The 22,215-nt window shown below is 40.1% G+C and overlaps 1 protein-coding gene across 18 annotated transcripts in view; it reads right to left on the bottom strand.

Moving 5' to 3' along the window:
• LOC101739129 (pericentrin) overlaps positions 1 to 22,215 on the bottom strand; it is a 101,638-nt gene that overhangs the window by 47,704 nt on the left and 31,719 nt on the right. For 7 of the 18 annotated variants that reach the window (XM_062677046.1, XM_062677047.1, XM_062677052.1 and 4 more), the window contains 4 exons: positions 11,503 to 11,612; positions 10,597 to 10,728; positions 7,124 to 7,256; positions 4,413 to 4,496 (listed from right to left, as the gene is read on the bottom strand). In XM_062677046.1, the coding sequence (XP_062533030.1) occupies positions 4,413 to 4,496; positions 7,124 to 7,256; positions 10,597 to 10,728; positions 11,503 to 11,612 (459 nt within the window). Of the gene's footprint in view, positions 1 to 4,412; positions 4,497 to 7,123; positions 7,257 to 10,596; positions 10,729 to 11,502; positions 11,613 to 12,838; positions 13,009 to 19,728; positions 20,030 to 22,215 lie in introns of those variants that run through there. The other 11 variants (XM_062677049.1, XM_062677051.1, XM_062677055.1 and 8 more) reach the window with 8 other exon arrangements.

Below are 22,215 nucleotides of genomic sequence, written 5' to 3'. Positions count from 1 at the left end.
TCTAACAGGCCTTCATGAACGGTAAGGTAATACGCAGGTTTTAAGCGGTCAATAGAGACTGTGACAGAGTTACCTTTGATCAGAAGTTTGAACGTCTTGTCACGTCGTTCTAGTACTTTATGAGGACCTGTATATGCTGGCGTAAGAGGAGGGCGCGAAGCATCTTCACGTAGGAAGACGTACTCCGCGTTCTTGAGCTCTTTAAAGATAAAAATCTTTTCTTTGTTATGGCGAGAAGCGGGAACCGGTTTTAATTTCTCGGCGAATGAGCGTAGACGAGCCGTAAAATCTGATAAATCAGTAGTACAGGCTGTGCTCGGCTCGAAAAATTCGCCGGGCAGTCTTAACGGCTCGCCGTACAGCAACTCAGCAGATGAAGTCTGTAAGTCCTCCTTGAATGCGCTACGGATACCAAGTAGTACAAAAGGTAGAACCTCTGACCAATTGTCGTTAGCGTGGCATACGATGGAAGCTTTTAGCTGCCTGTGGAAGCGTTCCACAAGACCGTTACACGCGGGATGGTAGGCAGTTGTGCGTTTATGCTGGAATCAAATTACGTTGGGAGAATTGGCGAGAGATTGGCGCGCCTGCCATCTGGCTCTCGTGCGTTCTGGTCTCTCGCCAAGGCTGTCCAGGGTAATTTCTGTCGGTCGACGCTTCCACCTTTGCGCGGGGAGGATGGTTCATTGGCCTATTCCGCAAGGGAGAAAGCCGATCTTCTTGGCTCTATCTTTGCGGAAAACTCGACTCTTGACGACAGGGGGAACACTCCTCCTACCATCCCGAGGTGTGAAACCACAATGGCGGACGTCCGCTTCACACAGTGTGCTGTGCGGAAAGCACTATTCTCCCTGGATGTCAACAAGTCGAGTGGGCCCGATGGAATATCTCCTATTGTGCTGAAGGTGTGTGCTCCAGAGCTGGCACCGGTTTTAACGCGCTTATTCAGACACTCTTATGTCCTCGGCGTTGTCCCACATTCATGGAAGACGGCTCTAGTACACCCGATCCCTAAAAAAGGCGACCGCTCAGATCCGTCCAACTACAGGCCTATCGCTATCACCTCCTTACTCTCCAAAATTATGGAATCCATAATCAACCGCCAGCTCATGGGCTACCTGGAAGAGCACCAGCTGATCAGCGACCGCCAATATGGCTTCCGCAAAGGCCGATCAGCTGGTGATCTTTTGGCTTTACTAACTCACCGTTGGGCGCAGGCGGTTGAGAGTAGGGGTGAGGCACTAGGCGTTAGTTTGGACATTGCGAAAGCCTTCGATCGGGTTTGGCATAAAGCCTTACTATCGAAGCTTCCTTCCTATGGGCTTCCTGAGAGACTTTGTAGGTGGATCGGCAGTTTCCTTGCGGAACGGAGAGTTAAAGTCGTCGTAGACGGCTCATGCTCGGACCCCCGGACCGTAAATGCTGGTGTTCCCCAAGGCTGCGTGTTATCCCCAACATTGTTCATTCTGCATATCAATGATTTGTTGCATACCAGTGGCATTCATTGCTATGCGGATGACAGTACCGTGGATGCACTGTATTTCGGCCGCAGCAATATCTCTCGGGATCACGTCGATGAGTGTCGGAACAAACTTGTGTCTGAAATCGAATCATCCCTTGTGAAGATTTCCGATTGGGGGGGACTAAATCTAGTCCAGTTTAACCCTTCTAAGACTCAAGTTTGCGCGTTCACCGCTAAAAAAGCCCCCTTTGTCGCATCGCCACTCTTCGGAAACACTCACCTTTGTGCCAAGTCGAACATGGGCATTCTGGGCGTAGACATTTCGAGTGTTGTCCAGTTTGGCGGTCATTTGGAGAGCAAGGCTAAAATGGCCTCCAAAAAACTCGGAGTACTCAACAGGGCCAAACAGTACTTCAAGCCGGCTCACCGCCTTAAGCTGTATAAGGCGCAGGTGCGGCCTCACATGGAGTATTGCTGCCACCTTTGGGCCGGGGCTCCGGGTTATCAGCTATCTCCCTTTGACCGAATCCAACGTAGGGCATCTCGGATTGTCGACGATCCTGTACTTGCCGATCGGCTAGATCCTTTGGCACTGCGTAGGGATCTATCTTCCCTATGCATACTTTACAGAATTTACAATGGGGAGTGTTCCGAGGAGTTGTTCAATTTAATAGAAGCCGCTGATTTTCGCAACCGATCGTCTCGCCGGAACTATCATCCGCACCATCTGGATGGTTGGCGTTCCACTACAATGCGTTTTAAAAACAGTTTTCTGCCACGCACAGTAAATCTCTGGAATTCGTTGCCATCAGCGGTCTTCCCCAACAACTGCGACATTGGGTTATTCAAGAAAAGAGCATATTCTTATCTGAAGGGTAGGCAACGCACTGGCGTAAACGCTGGTGACCGTGGGCGGCGGTGAATCACTTACCATCAGGTGACCCGTCTTGCTCGTTTGCCTATTAATTGTTATAAAAAAAAAAAAAAAAAAAAAAAAGAATCCAGTGGTTTTTGCCAGATACTGAAACAGCGCGGACTCGAATTGACGGCCGCGGTCTGTAACAATATCTGTCGGGCAACCGAATCGGGATATCCAGCCTGAAATCAGTGCCTTAGCCACCGTTTCTGCGGTAATATCGGGTATGGGCATGACTTCCGGCCATCGAGTGAACCGGTCTATAGCCGTGAGACAATACCTGTATCCCTGTGATACCGGGAGTGGGCCTATCAGGTCTATGTGGACATGCCTGAAACGTGCAGTTGGTGCGTCGAAAGTGCCCAATGGTGCAGACACGTGTCGACTAACCTTCGCGCGTTGGCATGATAAACATGACCTAGCCCAGTTTCTACAGTCTTTTCGGACCCCAGGCCAAACAAATCGATCGGCTACCAACTTGGCAGTCGCGGAAGCGCCGGGGTGACTTAGCGAGTGGAGACTTTGGAATACCTGTTTGCGGTAATCCTTTGTGATGAATGGCCTGGGTGTCGGTGTACTGATATCACAGTACAAAGGATTACGGCATCCAGGATAGTCCATCTTTTTGAGACGGAGAGATAAGCTGTCCGTTAAATATTGAGCCAGTTCGGGATCGCAGTTTTGAGCGTTTGCGAGGTCGGCGAGACAAATTGGAGCCTCCAGTTCATCGACGCGAGATAAGGTGTCGGCCACAACGTTATTTTTGCCGGAGATGTGCCTTATATCGGTCGTGAACTGGGATATGAAGTCCAAGTGACGAAATTGCCTGGGCGAACAATTTTGCTTCCTTTCGTGGAAGGCAAAACTGATTGGCTTATGATCGGTGTAAATCGTGAAGTGTCTCGCTTCAAGCATATGTCGAAAGTACTTGATCGCCTCGTAGATTGCAAGAAGTTCGCGATCATACGGGGAGTACTTGTTCTGCGATGGACTCAGCTTACGGGAGAAAAAGCCTAGATGCTCCCACGTGTCATTTTTCAGCTGTTGCAAAACAGCCCCTATAGCCAAATCTGATGCGTCTGTAACCAACGACATCTTAGCCTGACAATCGGGATGTGCCAGGAGTGCCGCGTTGGAGAGGCTTTCCTTAGTCTCTGCGAAAGCTTTCAGAGCAATGTCATTGAGGCTAATGGGAGTGGAGCCTTTGACTGAACCCATAAGTAGGGCGTTAAGAGGAGCTTGTATTTGGGCGGCATTAGGCAGAAACCGCCTATAAAAATTGGCCATACCTAAAAACCGTCTAAGCGTCCTAACGTCTTTGGGTGGGGGAAAGTTGTTAATGGCTTGTACCTTCTCGTCCAGTGGTTTGGTTCCGCTCTCCGAGATACGGTAACCTAGAAAAGTTACCTCGGGAGCCCCAAAAACACACTTAGACAAGTTGATTACCATGCCGTAGTCCCTAAGTCTGGTAAATACTTGGCGCAGATGCTGCTCATGCTGAATACTGTCCCTGCTAAATATGAGAAAATCGTCCAAATAACAGTAAACGAAATCTAGCCCGCGCATCATCTCATCTACAAATCTTTGAAATGTTTGGCTAGCATTTCGTAGCCCAAATGTCATAAACGGGAATTCATACATTCCAAAGGGGGTGGTGATCGCGGTTTTTGGTATATCGTCGGCACAGACTGGTATTTGGTTGTAAGCTTTCACAAGGTCGATGGTGCTAAACGTACTACAACCAGCGATATTGTGCGCAAAGTCGTGTATATGACGCACTGGATACCTATCTGGGATAGTCCGGGCGTTGAGTTGCCTATAGTCACCACAAGGGCGCCAACCGTTGTCTTTTTTCGGTGCCAGGTGTAATGGTGATGACCATGGGCTATCGGACGGTCTAGCTGTACCATCAGCTAGCATGGACTCGAATTCCGCCTTTGCCACCTTCAGTTTCTCGGGTGCTAAACGCCTAGGTGCACAAGCGACTGGAGGCCCTGGTGTAGTCCTAATGTGGTGTTGTGTATTGTGGCTTACCGTACGTTGTGTACCAGCTGGTCGCGTAATTTCGGGGAAATCACGCGAAAGCAAAGCGTGGTAGTGGGAATCGCCAGTCGGAACCTTCACAGAAAGAATATCGTTAGTATTAGAGGCCAGTGAAGCTGGAGCAGACAGGGTAGTGGTGTTGTCAATTAATTTTCGATTCTTACAATCTACAATCAAGTTATAGTGAAACAAAAAATCTACACCTATAATGGGCTTCGTCACATCAGCCACTATGAATCTCCATGGGTAATTGCGTCGGAGTCCAAGGTCCAGGTTGAGCTGCGAGTACCCATACGTGTCAATGGTTGATCCGTTGGCTGCTGTCAGTTTGTAGCTGGTTGGTGCACGACGCTCTCGTAGCTGGGTCCGTGGGAAAACGCAGAGGTCGCTACCGGTGTCGACCAAAAACTGGATTTTCGTGGTGCGGTCAGTTACGAAGAGGCGACCTGGAGAGTTGAGGCAGTCGTCTGTCGCCATTATCGACTGCCTGTGGCATTTCCCGACTCGTTGTAATCGCACGGCTTCTGGCATTTGCTTGCCTTAGCCCCGAACTTCGCGTGGTACCAACAAACGGGGTACCGTCGATAGCTGGAAGCAGATCGTGTTCTGCTGCGGGATGTCGAACGCCACCGAGGTCGAGTTCGGTTCGAACGGTTCTGGGAGCGGTTTGTGGCGCGAGTCTGGTCTTCGAGCTTTAATGCGAGGCGTTCCACCATTTTCCTCAGCTCCGCGATCTCACTGGACTGGCTGACACTACTCGTCCCGCATGTTGAAGTAGCTGCGACGTTGCATGGAGTAGTTATTTCCTGTATTCGGTCAGCAAGGTCCGACAGCTGTTCTAGCGAATGGGTAGGCTGCGATGCTAGTACCGTCTGGATACTGTTCGGCAGGCGGTTACTCCAGATAGTTCGGATGAACTCATGTGGAACGGACGGTCCGGCCAGGTCCATAAGATGCCTCAGAAACTGCGATGGTTTTCGGTCACCCAACTCCTCATGAGTTAGTAATTGCTTGACCTTCTTTTCATGAGAGGCGGAGAGACGTCTGATGAGCTCGCTCTTAATTTTATCATAGCGATTGCTGGTCGGAGGATGCACGATAATATCCTTTACCGCCTTCGCGTGAGGAATGTCAAGGTTAGTGATAACATTGTTGAACTTGATGTGGTCCTCGGTAATACCATAGTTTTCAAATTGGCCTTCTAGAAGTGCAAACCAAATTTCTGGGTCCTCTGGAGAAAACGGAGGCACCTTCAAATTAAACTTCCGAATGTCGGACGGCAAAATGTCGTTGTCGTGTACAGTGGAAACGCGCATTTTTTTCGTTCGTCGGGGTTTTACGCTGCTACCTCCATGAGAGCTAGCGGTCTCGACAGAATCACTGCTGCTCATTATGGTGTTCTTCAGGGGTCACCAGTATAGACGAGAATTGTAGTCTCCCGTATGGATGTGGATGGAGTAGTATGTATGCGTCGTCGTCCGGACGCGTAGCGTAATGTGGTAAAGGTAAGTAAGTACCTGAGTAGGCGCCGTCGGTGTTCGGATAATAAATGAAATACGACACCTTGCACACTAATTAAATGTTTATTAAGATTTACACTTAGTCCACACGAAAATACAACACGGTCTATATTATTAAAATTATGAAGAATAGAAGGTTATGAGCACTGAAGAGATTCAGTTTATAAACAGTACACAGAAGACACTTTACACGACAGTACAGTAACGATAGACACAAAGAAAGCGCGTTATCACAAGAGATGCAAAAGCTTCGAAAACAATAAAACAGTATATAATTAGCGAAAGCGACGTGCGTTCAGTACGAGGTAAGTTTCGACTGGGCGTGGCTAGCCGCGATCAGCTGCGCAAGAGTATATTTTCCAGCTACCCGCGACATTCCGTTCAAGCGCGCGTGTCCACAGCGCGAACGAACGGGCGACCAGCTGATTGACGCGGCACGATAAATTGTCGTGTGTGTATGTCTGTTTTATATGTAATGTAGTAATAATATATTAATAGATATGTTATATGTGTGAATGTATACTCTGTGTGTATTAATAATTATATTAAATAAATATATTATATAAGTTTTATATTGTGAAGAGTAAATGTGTATGTGCATGGAATGTGGGATAAGCCCACAGTATGATTAGTGTTAAGTATGAAAAATCCTGTTATACAAAACCAAATAAATTAATTATAAAACAATAAACTTATTTATTTTCTTCATTTTACATTTATAGAGAAAAAAGAAATGCAGATCAGCACACGATCCACATAATAGTGTCGTAGGTGTTTAGGACATGTCAGTAACAACTCACTGCCTACCACTGACTCAATACTTTTTAAAGCTCATTTGAAATAAGCTATATAAAGAAGAGTGTTGACCCTATATATCGTGCAAGGATTAATAAGACGTGTTCAGTTAAGTGACTAACATATATCCCGACAATCCCGAGACTGACGTAGCATCACTGCAATATAATTATCGCTAACACATACATATTATTATTAGGTACTATGGGGACATTTGTGGTCCCTACAAGAGGATATCTTAAATTTACTAATATTTGCAGTCAATATCACGATAACAAATTAGTTGACATACGGCCTCACTGAACACCCCGTATGAACTACTATTGGCAAGCAGACCAGACAACAATTAACAATAGAAGATAGGTATAAATAAAAACTAAAAAATACCTCGTCCAAATCGCTGAGTATAGAGTTCAGGTCTGGAGCGAAGTGCACGTGCTTCCCGCTCCTGGAGACGATGCTCGCGTTCAGCTCCGCCGACAGGTTCGGACTGGAGGGGCGGCCTGGGTCTTCCGAGCTCCTGGCGGCACACAAATTGGTTCATTACTTTAGTTATTGCATTGCATTTATATTGAATACTTAAAGCCATATTAGAATCAAAAGTCAATATATAACTTTTATTTAATTTTTATTATTTTTTAGTTTTAATAATTATTATTATATTATAATACTTTGTATTAATTGTATGTATATTTACGGAGATATGTATGTGTATATGTATGTGTACATATATGTATATGTATTTCACTGGAATGGTACACCGCGTGTAGTTCGTTTCCAAATGATTCTTGTCCACCTGATGGTTGTCTGGAAGAGATCGCTCTTAGCGATAAGACCGCCAATTGTACTTTTTTGTGTTTAATGTATCGCACTGTTTATTTGTTTTTTGGTGTACAATAAAGAATACTCTCTCTCTCAAACATTTTTTTTTCGTACCTAAGCTGATAGATGGCCTTGAGAGGCTATTTCAGCGTAACCTTAGCTAGTGAGCTCACGGGGCTCAAACCTGACGACGTTGCTAATACGAATCCTAGCAAGAGCCGTGCTTCGCAGAATCTACCACCGGATCGGAAACGCGACCCACTGAGAAGATCCGACGAGAAACTCAGTGGGCTGTGTCTGTGGGTTAATTTACTCATCATAATAACACATAAAACACAATCAATATCAGTTCAAGTGCACGTGCACTAAGAGAACGAAAAAATAAAGACTAACAAATAAATTGATTGTCAAAATGAACACTGGATATTAAAATTTAAATCTTGTTCTTTACACGAAAGGGTTAATGTGGATGATGTGGTGATCTTTTCGCAACAAATGGAACTATCTATATCGTATTAGTGAGTAAATCAAGAAATCTTGCTAAAAAAAACAAGGAAAACAACAATTCGAACTAATCAATCAAATGACCGTTAAATTTCAAATTGGAAAAACGTACCGTACGTTACATGGGCAGCATAGGCACAACAGATTTGGACAATCACCCCTTAAACTAACAAAACGATAGTTAAAAATCAATGAAAACAAACCGTAAACAAAGAGTCAGCGAGTCAGATCCATTAAAATGTCTTTAAACGCAGGCGTTAACGACCAATAACAGGTGTGCATTCGAGCAATAAACATGTAGTTAATATTAAACAATGTTAATTGCTCTTTGTGAAATATTTTTAGTAACGGCGAGTGCAGACGAGTGTACAGTCAAGTGCAGTCCAGTAGTGACGGCTGCTCATGGATATTAACAATAACTTGACAAATGATACTCCTATGGCGCAATATGTGACCAAGTGTTTTGCCTTCTAAGGCCGACGCTTGTGGACATCAACAATTCTAAACAGCACAGGCAAGCCCCTGTCTAACATTGAGACTTTTTGTCTTAGAAAACCTAAATTAGATATGAACATTTAATTGCTCTTATCGGGTCATCAGGCAACATAAGTTTTATTTATATCAAAAGCTGGAAGGAGCGCAGTGGCTCCAGGTAGAAAAGAATGATGCTGTTCCGGTAGCCGAATTAGCTAAGAGCAAAATGGTTTCAGGGGATTTCGGAGGATTTTCCTTAGAGCACTCTTAAACATACAGCACATAGGAACTCGATAATATACACAGAAGACATAGAAGATCATAATCCTAAAAACCAATTAAGCCTAATTAAGGTGGAAAAATAGAAATCATTTAATCATTATTTATGGAAGTTACTTAAAACGCTACTTAAGCTCACTAATTTGAGTCGATTCAATTAGTAAAAATACAAGGAATTGACGCTTGACAACATTTTATGTCTTACTGGTTCCAGCTAGTTTAGGTATTTTATGGAAACAATCCGGTACATTCGAACTCATCAACTTTTGATTCACCATACATTAATTACCATTTATATTTTGTTTGACACTAAATAATTTTAGTATTTCAAAACCTCTTGGAGTCATAATTCGCTCTTATTTCGTTAGTACCAAAAATTTTCGTGATTGATGATTTTTTTTAAATTTCATATTTATGTTCCATTGTGTAAGGATTCAGGAAAATATGAGATCTTAATGAAAAAGGGAACACAGAAGAGGATTAGCCTTCCTCTAGGCCTAATTAGGGGAACCTGAGGCCGTAATTTCAAAATCACTGACTCAGATGATTGTTTGATTTACGAAACTGGCTATCCAGCCAGCAGCTGAAAATTATCTGATAAAATTGCAGTATTCTGGTTGATTTGTCTGGTAATTTCTTGAAGAAAATATTAAATATAAAAACCTCTGATATCAAAGAAATATCCCGAACTTTAATGAGCCTTACACCAGATTTAAAGTGAAAACTATTTTCATCTCTAGCTTAACCCTTAGAGGACTGAAATATTGGCCGCAAGCCAGCGATTTCAAGGAGGGATTTTATTAAAGCACAAGTATTAACTGCAAATATAAATGGGCTTAAATTAGTGACGGCAGGAGGGGGGCGTTAATTATAGATTCACCTAGAGACATTAAAGATCGGATGTTTCCGGTCATTTCAGATGTGTTTACGAGGGATGCGGGAACATTTAGTGGATGAGATAATTTTGATAGAGATAGAGATTTTGAGAGAGATTTTGATAAGCAGATAGCACAGGAGTCAGAGCGATATGTCGACATAAGTACCAAGGTATATAATCATTTGAAAATATTTCATAAGGGGCAAGATGCACGCTGCATTGTTAGAACCACAATCTGTGGAGTTTGCAGTTTATTTGCGGATGCCGTCGACAAGTAATTATAAATTGGTGTCGTGTCATAAATATACAGTACAGCGGGATTGAGGTACTTATCGGTGCGTTTTAAATTCAACAGAATTTTATAAATTTGGAAACATATATTATTATTATTTAATTGTATCGGTAAGGCAATCTATTGAAATTTAGAAATATATCCTTTACATAATAATAGTATTGGGTAAATTACAAAGATATGACTTTTATAACATACATAATGGACTTTATAGACTAGTATTAGTTGCACGTACACTTAGAAATCCAGCAAAAAAGGAAAATTTCATTAGCAGTGTTAAAAACGATATTAACTTAAAATTAAAATAGTTATTGTTTTTTTTATTGCTTAGATGGGTGTACGAGCTCACAGTCCACCTGGTAAGTGGTTACCGGAGCCCATAGACATCTACAACGTTAATCACCCACCTTGAGATAGACATCTACAACGTTAATCACCCACCTTGAGATATAAGTTCTAAGGTCAGTATAGTTACAACGGCTGCCCCATTCTTCAAACCGAAACGCATTACTGCTTCACGGCACAAATAGAGTGGTGGTACCTACCCGTGCGGACTCACAAGAGGTCCTACCACCAGTATGTATGAAGTGTATGAAGAGAATGTGTACTTACGATTGCGTGGCGAGCCTGGCCAGTAGCTCGGCCAGCACCGTGGAGTTGAGCTCGTGCTCGGCGCGGCCGCAGTACGCCACCAGCTCGCCCACCGCGCGGTGCAGGCTCACCGCCACGCGCCGCAGCTCGTCCCTGCCACACAGCCGCATGCACACAGTCACTTAGCCGCTCAGAACACCATAACAACTAATCAGCTATTTGCGTTAACATTCGTACCGAGATACAAGGATACTCTCATGTGGTTTATTTTCTTTATTTATCGCTTAGATGGGTGGACGAGCTAACGGCCCACCTGGTGTTAAGTGGTTAAGCGGAGCCCATACACATCTAAAACATAAATGCCGCCACGTTCTTTGAGACATGAGGTCTCAATTTTTACACTATCAAACCGAAACGCATTACTGCTTCACGGCATTTCTTGCACGGAAGCCTTAAGTTCAGAGCGTCTGCAGTCTGTGTAATATCCTATTGCTTTACATTAATCCATTACAGCCCAGCAACGACAGCAGAGTAGTTAGTCAAATGCCTCACGGCAAATGGCAAATTCTTATGTCAATTCCGAAATAACTTCTACAAAGAAAAAATATATTCAATTCAGAATACACTTTTGAAATATGTACAATCTAGGTAAACAACATTGGTAGCAGTAACGATACTCAGACAGACAGAATGAATCCGCCGTAATTCTTGAATCGCGCTAACGAAAATTTCATGCAAATCTTACTCATGTACAAGAGGAATTTAGAAAAAAATAACAAAATTCAAACCGTCGGTATACGGAGCCTTAACATGCGCACGGTGAAGGATCTTCGCTTTTACTCCCTCGGATCATGGTAAGTTTACTTATAATCGATCAACATTCCTACCGCACCCAAAGTTATGGATACTTAAGAGCATTAGACCGACCTTTCCTTAGTGACTTCTTCGAGGTGTCTGTTCTGGTCGAAACAGAAGTTCCTGCGCTGCTTCCATTTGTCACTGTCGCCTGCAGAAAGCTCGTCCCGGAGACTCGATACCTGGAAATTGAAACAAGAAATTAAATAGCTCGATAGATTTATCAAGAAATGCTGATGACCCTGCTAAAGCCAGTCGAGGTAGGAATATAATAACATTGTAATTTTGGGTATACTACTCTATAAATGGATAATTCACGGCAGAAGCAGTCGTTACGGTGGTACCGGATCGGCAGGTCGTCCGCGCTCCATCAATGTATGAGTTTTGCTAAATTTCGAGTCGGAAGTCGTTGGTGAATAAATACATTTCAGTTACATCTATATATATAAATAAACGAAAACAAAGTAATTAAATGCAAATTTCTTCTCTGTTTCATGTTATTTATTGTTTATAAACTTGTCACCCTAAAACCATATAATAATAAAAACTTTTTGGAATTCGTTTTTTTTCTTCAAGATATGAATTAAAAATACAAAACACAAAAAAATTAGACATAAAATAAATCCTAAGTATCTTAGGTATCATTGATTATGTTTCAATTCGATCTCTGTGCGACCACTAATAATTATTTAAATAAACAAGAGATAGTTACATACATAGATGCATACCACGATACAATCATAAGACGAGTATACGTGCCGCTTATCAAAAGAGATTTAACCTAGGTACCTCCTTTTGTCATTTATTTTATTTATTTACCTTTAAAAAGCCTAAGTGTTTTTTGTGTCAAAGGCAATAATAAATGATTTTATTATTATACTAACTGTACCCGTCCGCTTTGCTAGGCATTTAAAATTAACATTATTATTTCTCACCCCCACAAAGATTCTCATCACTAACGCCCCCGCAACTGGTGTAGGGAGTCCAACACTCGTATAAATATTAGCCTATCCGTTAAGTACATGATTTTCTACACGAATACCAAGTTTCAAGTCAATCGGATGCATGGTTCAGTAGTTATAACGGAACATCCGTAAAAACCACTGTAGATTTATATATTAGTATAGATGAGGCGTGTTGTAAGCCCGCACGCGTTGATTTACCTATTTCTGCCGCAAAACATCATGCACTCGATTCGAAGGATAAGACCACTGTGAGCTGTGTTCACGTTGTAGTATCTACACCTTTAAGGGACCACTTAACATCCGCGAGAGCTTCAGCTCGTCAACCCTTCTCTAAAATTGAACTTATATCATGTAAGCATAAAATTATAACTTATAAATAAAAAATTTACAAAACACAAGACAGAAATAATCTACAGAAAACTGGAACATAAAAAAACACGAACCATAAACTTCCTCAGCAAAACCATTTTGTTACCGCCTCATTGTGAGCATCGTTACTAAAGCCACACTCGTCTTGTTGCAAATTTAATTATATATACTTAAAAACATTATCGTCACTTCGTTCATTACATTGTTTACGATATAAAAACATTAACACATATTTACTTCAAAACTAAAATGAATACATAAAATTGTTTGAAGGCGTTACTTTGGCTTTGAAATTATTCCCGATCAATACTCACTCTTCAATCCACCTAGTCATATATTAATAGTACTAACAATTCTGTACACAAACACTTATTTACTAGTCATCTATTAGAATATTTCAGATTAGTGAGACGACGAACATTAACAATATTTCATTACATCCTTTCATGTAGGTCAAAGTAATGTAAAGAATAGGAATCAGTTACCAATAATATAACTTTTATAGATATTTATATTGTTATGATCTAGTAAAAAATTAAAAAGCGTCTTAATATTTTCTTAACGGATACAAAACATATGTAGATTTTAACATGGTTCAAAATATATTCATAATTACCTATTATCAATAAAATAACTTATTACAATATAATTTCAATGAAAAATCACTTTAATACAAAATATTTCGAACGATTCATTAAGTCAATGTTCAAATTGTCCACTAAATACCGAACTACCCTCGAAATCAAACAACGACACTGCAACAACAAACGCAGCTGCGTTCAGAAACTTAAACGAGAGAAAAACAACAGAGGTCATGGTACGAGAGCTTGTAATGTTTAAATTATATATATTGAGGTCATGCGATCTGATTCGAATGCTTATTCAGCTGTAATGAGGAGATAAGAGCGCTGAACATCTAGAATAAAGCTACTGTTACTATTGCCGTACCTTCTATCCGCAATATCTACTGTACTAATTTAATCATCCCCTAATTGATATTATCAGTTAGCAATATCCCATACTTCAGAATGGTGAGCATTCGGAAATTCAAATCACATTACAAGATGTGCCTACTCCATTTAGGGATAACGTACAGGTTAAACCTTTTTTGTGTGCTGTTTTGTTTAGCATTCTCGTACATCAGTACAGCTGTCTTAGTAATCAAGCCCACAACATAACCAATATTTATAACCATTGATGTCCAATAGTTTAAATACAATGGTTAAATATTAATCTAATGTTGACCTCTAAAGTAATCCATACATTTCATGATGTTTCATATTAATGTGAACCTGGAGCCTTTCTATAACCGATCTATAGAATTATTTGTTATTGATTTAAATAAAAACGTAATTTCGCAAAGTAAACGCATACCTAACTAGCTCCTAGCTCTTGGACTTTCAATAGACAGAGCACACATTTGTTTCGCAACCAGCTTCATGGCAAAATGACCTTTATTTCTAATTTATTTAAGCTCATTATCTTATATGTGTTTAACTCAAAGCGCACGTGATGATGGTCGCGTTGCATTACCACGATGATCAAGACCGGAGAAGGGTAACATACTGAAATGGGATTTGTAGAAAGTTCAATGTAAATAAACATTTCTATTATTTATTTTACAGTAAGATTTCTTTGAAAGGTGATTTATATTAGTATCATCAGCAAACGATTAATGAAATTCATTTATTTTCAAATCCTGTTTTGAAATTTGAAGACGTGAAATGTTTGCTTTATTTATTTATTTTTTCTATTTTTATTACTAAAACATATTATGCGAATTGCAAATCAACGATTTCAATTAAATCGGAATGGTTTCTAAAACAATTCTTGTCGATAGATTTAATGTAAGCTTTTGTAACATACGATACAATTCACTAATAATAACAACTCAAGGCCGAAGATAATCGTATGAATGAAATACAAAACGAATTTCTCGAGTTGACCTATTTATTCTAAGAAAATGTATATCGTGTTATGAAAATCGCTTGCCCGGCTTCTAGATTCGTTTACCAATGTTTAAATTTTCTCAGATTTTTTTTATTTATTTTTTTTATTATTGAAGAATTACTCGGGGCCCGGAGGCCTATCCAGTTTCACCAGGACAGGTGGGCGAGCAAAGGCTCAGCCAGGAGGGGTGGGATTCGCTAACAGCCACCCGAGCGCCTCCGAAGGAGACCTAACAACTCAACAGCAGCTGCTTCGCCAATGAATCTACTACCGGATCGGAATCGGCTCAGATTATCTAAGTTTTCCTGGTCTCAACTAAACGGTCTCCCAATCCACTTCTACAAGAAACCCAACGAGGTCATAGAAATTAGACTTATACATAAAATTACAGATGAACTGAATCAGATACAGACTCTTCAGCGAGAGTTCAAGATACAGTTGAGATTAAAAAATAACACATAAAATACACAAAACCAAGTCGTATGATTTAAGTTTAAGAAAAGACCCCCATGAGTTACCGAGAAGCAGCTGCATCATCGTTTAATTATCCCATTACATTAGTAAAAACCACAGCCGACATCTGGTGCGTTGTTGTCAAAAGCTCGAACGGCTCAAGTTCAACGCTCTTGCGCGTACACAACAAAGTGCAGACAATCATTGAATAGTAGGGTCGTCTCGTGATGATAATGAAATGAAGGTCGACCATTGTATTTTTTAAAAACAAATATTCAGTCAGTGAGTTTGACGTCGTCTTCTTTTTTTTTTTATTGCTTAGTTGGGTGGACGAGCTCACAGCCCACCTGGTGTTAAGTAGTTACTGGAGCCCATAGACATCTACAACGTAAATGCGACACCCACCTTGAGATATAAGTTCTAAGGTCTCAAGTATAGTTACAACGGCTGCCCTACCCTTCAAACCGAAACGCATTACTGCTTCACGGCAGAAATAAGCAGGGTGGTGGTAACTACCGGACTCACAAGAGGTTCTACCACCAGAAAAATCTTTACTTGTATTCAGCGGAATTTCCCTGCCTTATCTAGCTCAATCAATACATACCACGTCTCGCATATTGTTGCTTGACACGATTATGAATCGAAGTTGGACAACAGACTAGCTGCTATTGTAAGATTTAAGCCTTTTCGTTAGTTTTTCATTCAAGAATAAGTATACATTACGACAATTGCATCATAATCACGTCAACCATATATCGCTCACGGCTGAATATAAAGGATCGCCTATAAACGCTGACTGCTGAACATAAGGATCGCCTATAATTTTCTTGTGTATCCGATTAGAAGTACTTATTGAGCCGCATACAATTAGTTTTTAAATCTTCCAATCTATACGCTTATCCTGACTACGTTTTCATGAGTTAGGAGTATCACACGTACATATGTTCTGTGGTTTTACCCGCGTTTGGAATTAGAATACGAGTATTAACGTACTTTGAAACGGGAGCTCGTCTTACATTACACTTATTGGTGACAAAATGTCGTTTACAAAGGCTTTAAAATACAAAATAATCATCGCTAGCATCTAGTGGGTCTAAAGTTATGATCCGTTTTCGTATCGAGGACTCGATTAAATTTACATTCATCCCCGATCCTGCGGACCAAATGGTAAACAGTCGACGTCGCCCAAAACACGTCATCTCGGATCCTCCCGATCGACTAACGGTGCTTTTAGGTACCCCAAGCACCGGTCATCGTTCTAGTCGAACCCGTCGCTTGCGACGAAGGGCTCGGCGAGTAAATTAACCTACAGACACAGCCTGAGTTTCTCGTCGATCTTCTCGGTGGGTCGCGTTTCCGATCCGGTGGTAGATTCTGCGAAGCGCGGCATGTTGCTAGGGTTCGTGTTAGCAACAACGTCAGGTTTGAGCCTCGTAAGCTCACCTACTCACCTGGTGACGCTGACGTGGTCTCTCTAGACCTTCAGCTTAGGTAGGGAAAAAAATCTACATTAAGAATTCAAAAGATTTTCGTGCTTGACGTACTGGGGTCAGTTTGGGGTAAATGTTATAATACAGACATCTATTTTCTAATACAATAGATACATTTAATGACACGTGACCATACCTATTATACTAAAGCACGGTAGGGGATATGTTATGAATGGAATGTCCCATAAAAGCGATTCAAAATCGGTTATGAGCTTTATGGTGGTACGATGACGTATCGATGATTGCGGTGAAGAGAAATTTATGATGTGAATTATTTTAGGGCGCGCTGTCAGATTACACGAACTAAGCATATAAAACTCATGGGAGAAATGGTTCGATTATCAAATCTGGTCAATAAAACTGTGTGTTGTTTGTGCGTGTTTTCGGAGGGCCAATTTCATTAGCGTTGTTACGATTTGAAATACGATGAAACACTCGAAAGACGACACTAAAAAGGGACTGGTGGTAGGACCTCTGGCGAGTCCGCACGGGTAGGTACCACCACCCTGCCTACTTTTACCGTAAAGCAGTAATGCGTTTCGATTTGAAAGGTAGGGCAGCCGTTATTGTTGTAATTGTTAAAGTGAGACCTTAGAACTCACGTCTCAAGATGGGTGGCGGCATTTACGTTCTTGATGTCTATGGGCTCCGGTAACCACTTAACACCAGGTGGATCGTGAGCTCGTCCACCGAACTAAGCAATGTGAAAAGACAAACATTGACACGCGTCGCGTTTCCGATCCGGTGGTAGATCCTGCGAAGCACGGCTCTTGCTAGGGCCAGTGCTAGCAACACTCCCGGTTTGAGCCCTGTGAGCTCACTTACACGTCAAGAAGAAGCTGAAAAGGCCTCTCAAGGCTATCAGCATATGTAGGAAAAAAAGCCTGCGTGGGTTGATACCACAATCCAGGCTAGTTTTTAAGCAAAACAATCACGCGTTCGCGTTTGAATATGAAAAAGTTATTATATAATACAACTAAAACTTCGACAGCATGTTTCAAAATACTTAGCGGTGTTCGCGTCCATTTGACTATGGGCTCCAGTGACCACTTACACCTAGGTGGACTTTACAGCATCTACCCTCTCGAAAGCTCAGTTTCATATACACGATTCATCCGAAAGCCCCGAGATTTTAATGATGACTCACATCAATATTTTCAATTAATATCCAACGAATACGCAATTCTAAAACTTCTTACGTCAACTAAAAAATAGGTCACCTCACTACGCATTTCTTTAGCCACAGCGAAATATTTCAGTACATTTGTATTCGCTTTCAACACAATTCAGGACGCAGCCGTTTCTCAAAACATACGGTTACCATAAGTATTGTTTCGCGGGATATGGAGAATAGGCCGCGGGGATCCGTTTATTTATTTATAGAATTGAGACGGTTACGATGCTGAATAAAGCTTTAACGTTAATCGAGTCGTCTATTATCAAAGGTGGCAATCTGTGCATTTGGACAAAAAAAAATTATTGATATGTCAATACAGATTGATTTGAATATAATCGTCTTGTTCAAAGAATACGGTTCAAAACCTGCATTAAATAAAGGTTAATACTTAACCTGTTATTTATCTAAGATGTCGTTCAGAAGAGTTTTGTGACTGCCAATAGAATACAAAGGCAATAATTCGTTTTTCTGATTTACCAATAATTGTCCAAAAGTCACATTGCCGGCTTTGATAATAGTCGACTCAATTATAAGAATGCGTTTCTTTGTTGACAACTTTTTCTGCGCATTTTACCACAAGATTTTCAAATGATTTATTCTTCTTGTCTTTATCTCTGATTAAGTCTAGAAGAGGCTTCAATATAGTTCTTAGTTAAGTTGTTATATATTTTTAGAACGGAACAAAAGTACCTACGTGATTTACTTAAAAGACACGATCCACATACTATCACGAGAAAAAAAAAAATATACATACATTGTGTTAAATATGTATGTTAGATTTAAAAAAAAAACAGGGATTGCCAATTTAAAAATCCATAACGAAATCCTACCATCACTGGTGGTAGGACCTCTTGTGAGTTCGCACGGGTAGGTACCACCGCCCCGCCTATTTCTGCCGTGAAGCAGTAATGCGTTTCGGTTTGAAGGGTGGGGCAGCCGTTGTGACTATACTGAGACCTTAGAACTATATCTCAAGGTGTGTGGCGCATTTACGTTGTAGATGTATATGGGCTCCAGTAACCACTTAACACCAGGTGGGCTGTGAGCTCGCTCACACATCTAAGCAATAAAAAAAAATAAAAAACATTTTTTTATTTACATAAAAATATTTCTAGGCGTTAAATATTGAATCACCAAAACAGGAAAAAATAATTCTTATGAAGCGGAATGTACATCGACAATGTTTCCAAAAGGAATTTCGTGTACACATATGACCTTCATATATACACTTAAATAGATGTTTAAATTTATTAAACATTTTAATATTTTAACTGTATATCTTCGAAGAAGCATGTACCCATATATGGTATCTTATCGTTACTTGGTTAAATGTCGCAAATTGTAAATCCATAATTCACATTTTTATTTTATCCACCCGACGCTTCAAGTGATAAGACTGACGCTGAAGACCCTGAACTTTTATTTGTATTTACACTTTTTCTTTTTGTCAATTACTTAGGTGTCCAACAGAGCGTACTCTATGCATCTATCATTTTTCGTATATCTTGACATTTAGATGAGCAGAAACACTTTCATCTCTCAGGTTGTCAGCCAATGAGGCGTAATTCAGAACGTACCTTCACATCATAGCTATTTTAACATTCACAACCGACATAATAATATAACTTCTCTTTTCTATCAGTCACTCTAGGCAAACGCTCAGGACCCGAAATATCGGGCTTGCTAGACCACCAATGGATACCTAATAGATTATCCATAAAGATGTTTACAAGACGTAAGTACGCAATTTTTGATATCTTTTTGTTATATTTTTTTGTTAGTATATTTTAAATCGGTACGCTTAACACATACTAATACATAATCAACAATAAAAATAAATGATACACATAATAATAAATAAGCATGATCGGGAATAATTAATCAAAACAATCACAGTAACGTCACTAATATTCACTTCACTGCCACAAATGTCACAAGACGCATACTCGTATGTATACCAAAACCGCTGAATTTTCACATTTGAAAACTACACCCACATCCAATTCTTAACCGCATCAGTAACGAGAAACCGTCTACATTTTTTAAAATTCAAGAGCAACGGTTTTACTCGTATCTCACAGAGTACTTTGAACTTTAACACGGGGTCGTAAGGTTAGGTTTGGCGGAACGTAAATATGACGTCACGGGTTCGTGTGCCGCGCACGTCCGAAGCGCGTACGCACTAGAGATGCACTGAGATCAGGGAGTGAAAATTGAACTGAGCGAAATCTTTCGATAATGTATTTGCTCGTAGATGAATCCGAATTTGTTTTGTTTGGATGAAATTAAAAGCATTAGTGGCGCTTCACTAGCCAGAGAAGTAAACTTTATGGTCGTCTAGATGCATATTTTTAGGGAATTTCGTGGGGGGTACTGAACATAAATTTTGTGTTAATGTCAGTGTAATTGTGTGACGTGGAATTGTATTGAATGGATTTAAAAGAACTTCAGCTATCACGTGAATAAATATTAACAGTAAATTATATAGACTGATGAAAATGGCCAGGAAAGCAGTAAAAGATTATCGTTTTATCAAAATTTTGTCGTTTTCGTAAACAATACAGTAGAATCTTTACAAAAATAGACACATTAATATTCGATATACAAACATTTTTATATTGCGCTCAGTCAAAGTACACAACATCAAAAATTTTAAGTACAATAATACCTCGACAATGTTTTACAAAATTTTACCACACTAGATCTTATACGTCCAAATCACACAACTGTTTACTAATTCTATAAATTTTGTCTACATAAGTATCAAATAAAAGGACTTAATCTAAATCGTACGAGACAGGATGTCAATTTATATTTAGACTAGAACCACTTTATTGTAGGACAGGTTAAAGAATTATGTAAGTTTGGGGTTCGCGATGAAAAGACTCAGGGCCGGTACAAGGCGTAATAATAGTTTTGATTCGTTCTGTTAATGCGCAGTTTCAGTCCCCTCTTATTTGTTAAATCGACAACTACTAGCGGATTATCTATGGAAAATATTAATTTCGGAACGACTACCAATAAATACTACATAAAAAATAAAGTAGTTTTTTTTATGAATTTCGCACCTGATATGTCAAATGTGTATTGACAATTACTATTATAATAATTATGTATCTTTATCTATATATTAATACGTGAAGCAAAAACTTTGTATCCCTTTTTACGATAATTGCGCGGACGGAGGAGTATGAAATTTTCCACACTTATAGAGAATATAGAGAAGAAGTGCACAATGCTAATATTTTTTTAAATAATGCATAAAATATACATTAAATCAATAAAGAAAACATCACACACACTACATACCATGTATTTGACGCACACGCATGCATACTATTTATTGTCAAACTTTTTTTCTTGACGTCTGTTGTTAAATTGAGAATAGATTAAATATTGTTTGACTTTGTTAATATTTTTTATAGTGTAGTCTTGGCGAAATTTGTGATTCTAGAAGTATAAAATACAATCATAATAGTGTACAAACTTACAATTCCAATTAATTATAGTCTAATTTCGACTACTGCGGGACCTCTAGTTCCAGTAAATAAACCATAACATTATGTTAGTAAGTATTACTTATAATCTGTATTATATTATATTGTACACGTAAGGAAAATTGTAATCTCTCCGCGTTTAGGCCTAGGGCGCACTACGGTTTTTTACCGAGAGCGGTTAACCGCTATAGCCGCGAAACCGTTTAAGACGCACATACCACAATTATTAACCGCGAATTCGACCGCGATTTTCACGGTTTGAAGATGGATTTCAAAAGAGCAGTATGTGTTGTTGCTCTGGTATTAAAAATAGAAAAAAAAAGACAACGAAAATTTCACAAATGTTGGGTCCATCCACTTACTAACAGTAGATTTGAGAAAGGTTTCTTTCATAAGAAATATCAAAATTTAAGAAAACCCCTAGAGAAATTTTTCAATTACTATCGGAGGCCAGTAGCCAGTTTCATGGAAACAAAATTTCGCAAATGTATTTGACATTTCAAAAAACCGCCCGCGGCTACGCATGGTGCGTGCACGGATACCTAGTTCTATGAATTACAAATTTTGTTGCGATTTTTTCCCGCGATAATTTTGTAACATTGCGCAGTTTTAAAATCAGTCGCGGGAAAGAACTGCAAGTGCGGCCGCTTGTATTCGTTTTCCTATTTCATAAACTCATACGACTTTAAACCGCTTCGGTTTAACCGCAGTGCGACCTAGGCCTAATGTGGTCCACAGGCTACTGGCATAAAAATTATGGCCATAAGCTTTAAAAAGTGCAACTTCGACATAGCTATCGCAACTATATCGCATGCCATTCCAATGTTACCGATGGCATAATATCCTACGGTTATGTATCTGACAAAGGATAATCTGTAGATATT

The sequence above is a fragment of the Bombyx mori genome, chromosome 3, assembly GCF_030269925.1.
Source record: "Bombyx mori chromosome 3, ASM3026992v2".
Classification (NCBI taxonomy): Eukaryota; Metazoa; Arthropoda; class Insecta; order Lepidoptera; family Bombycidae; genus Bombyx; species Bombyx mori.
The sequence above is the reverse complement of the archived record's forward strand: the minus strand, read 5'-3'. Positions and strand labels throughout refer to the sequence as shown.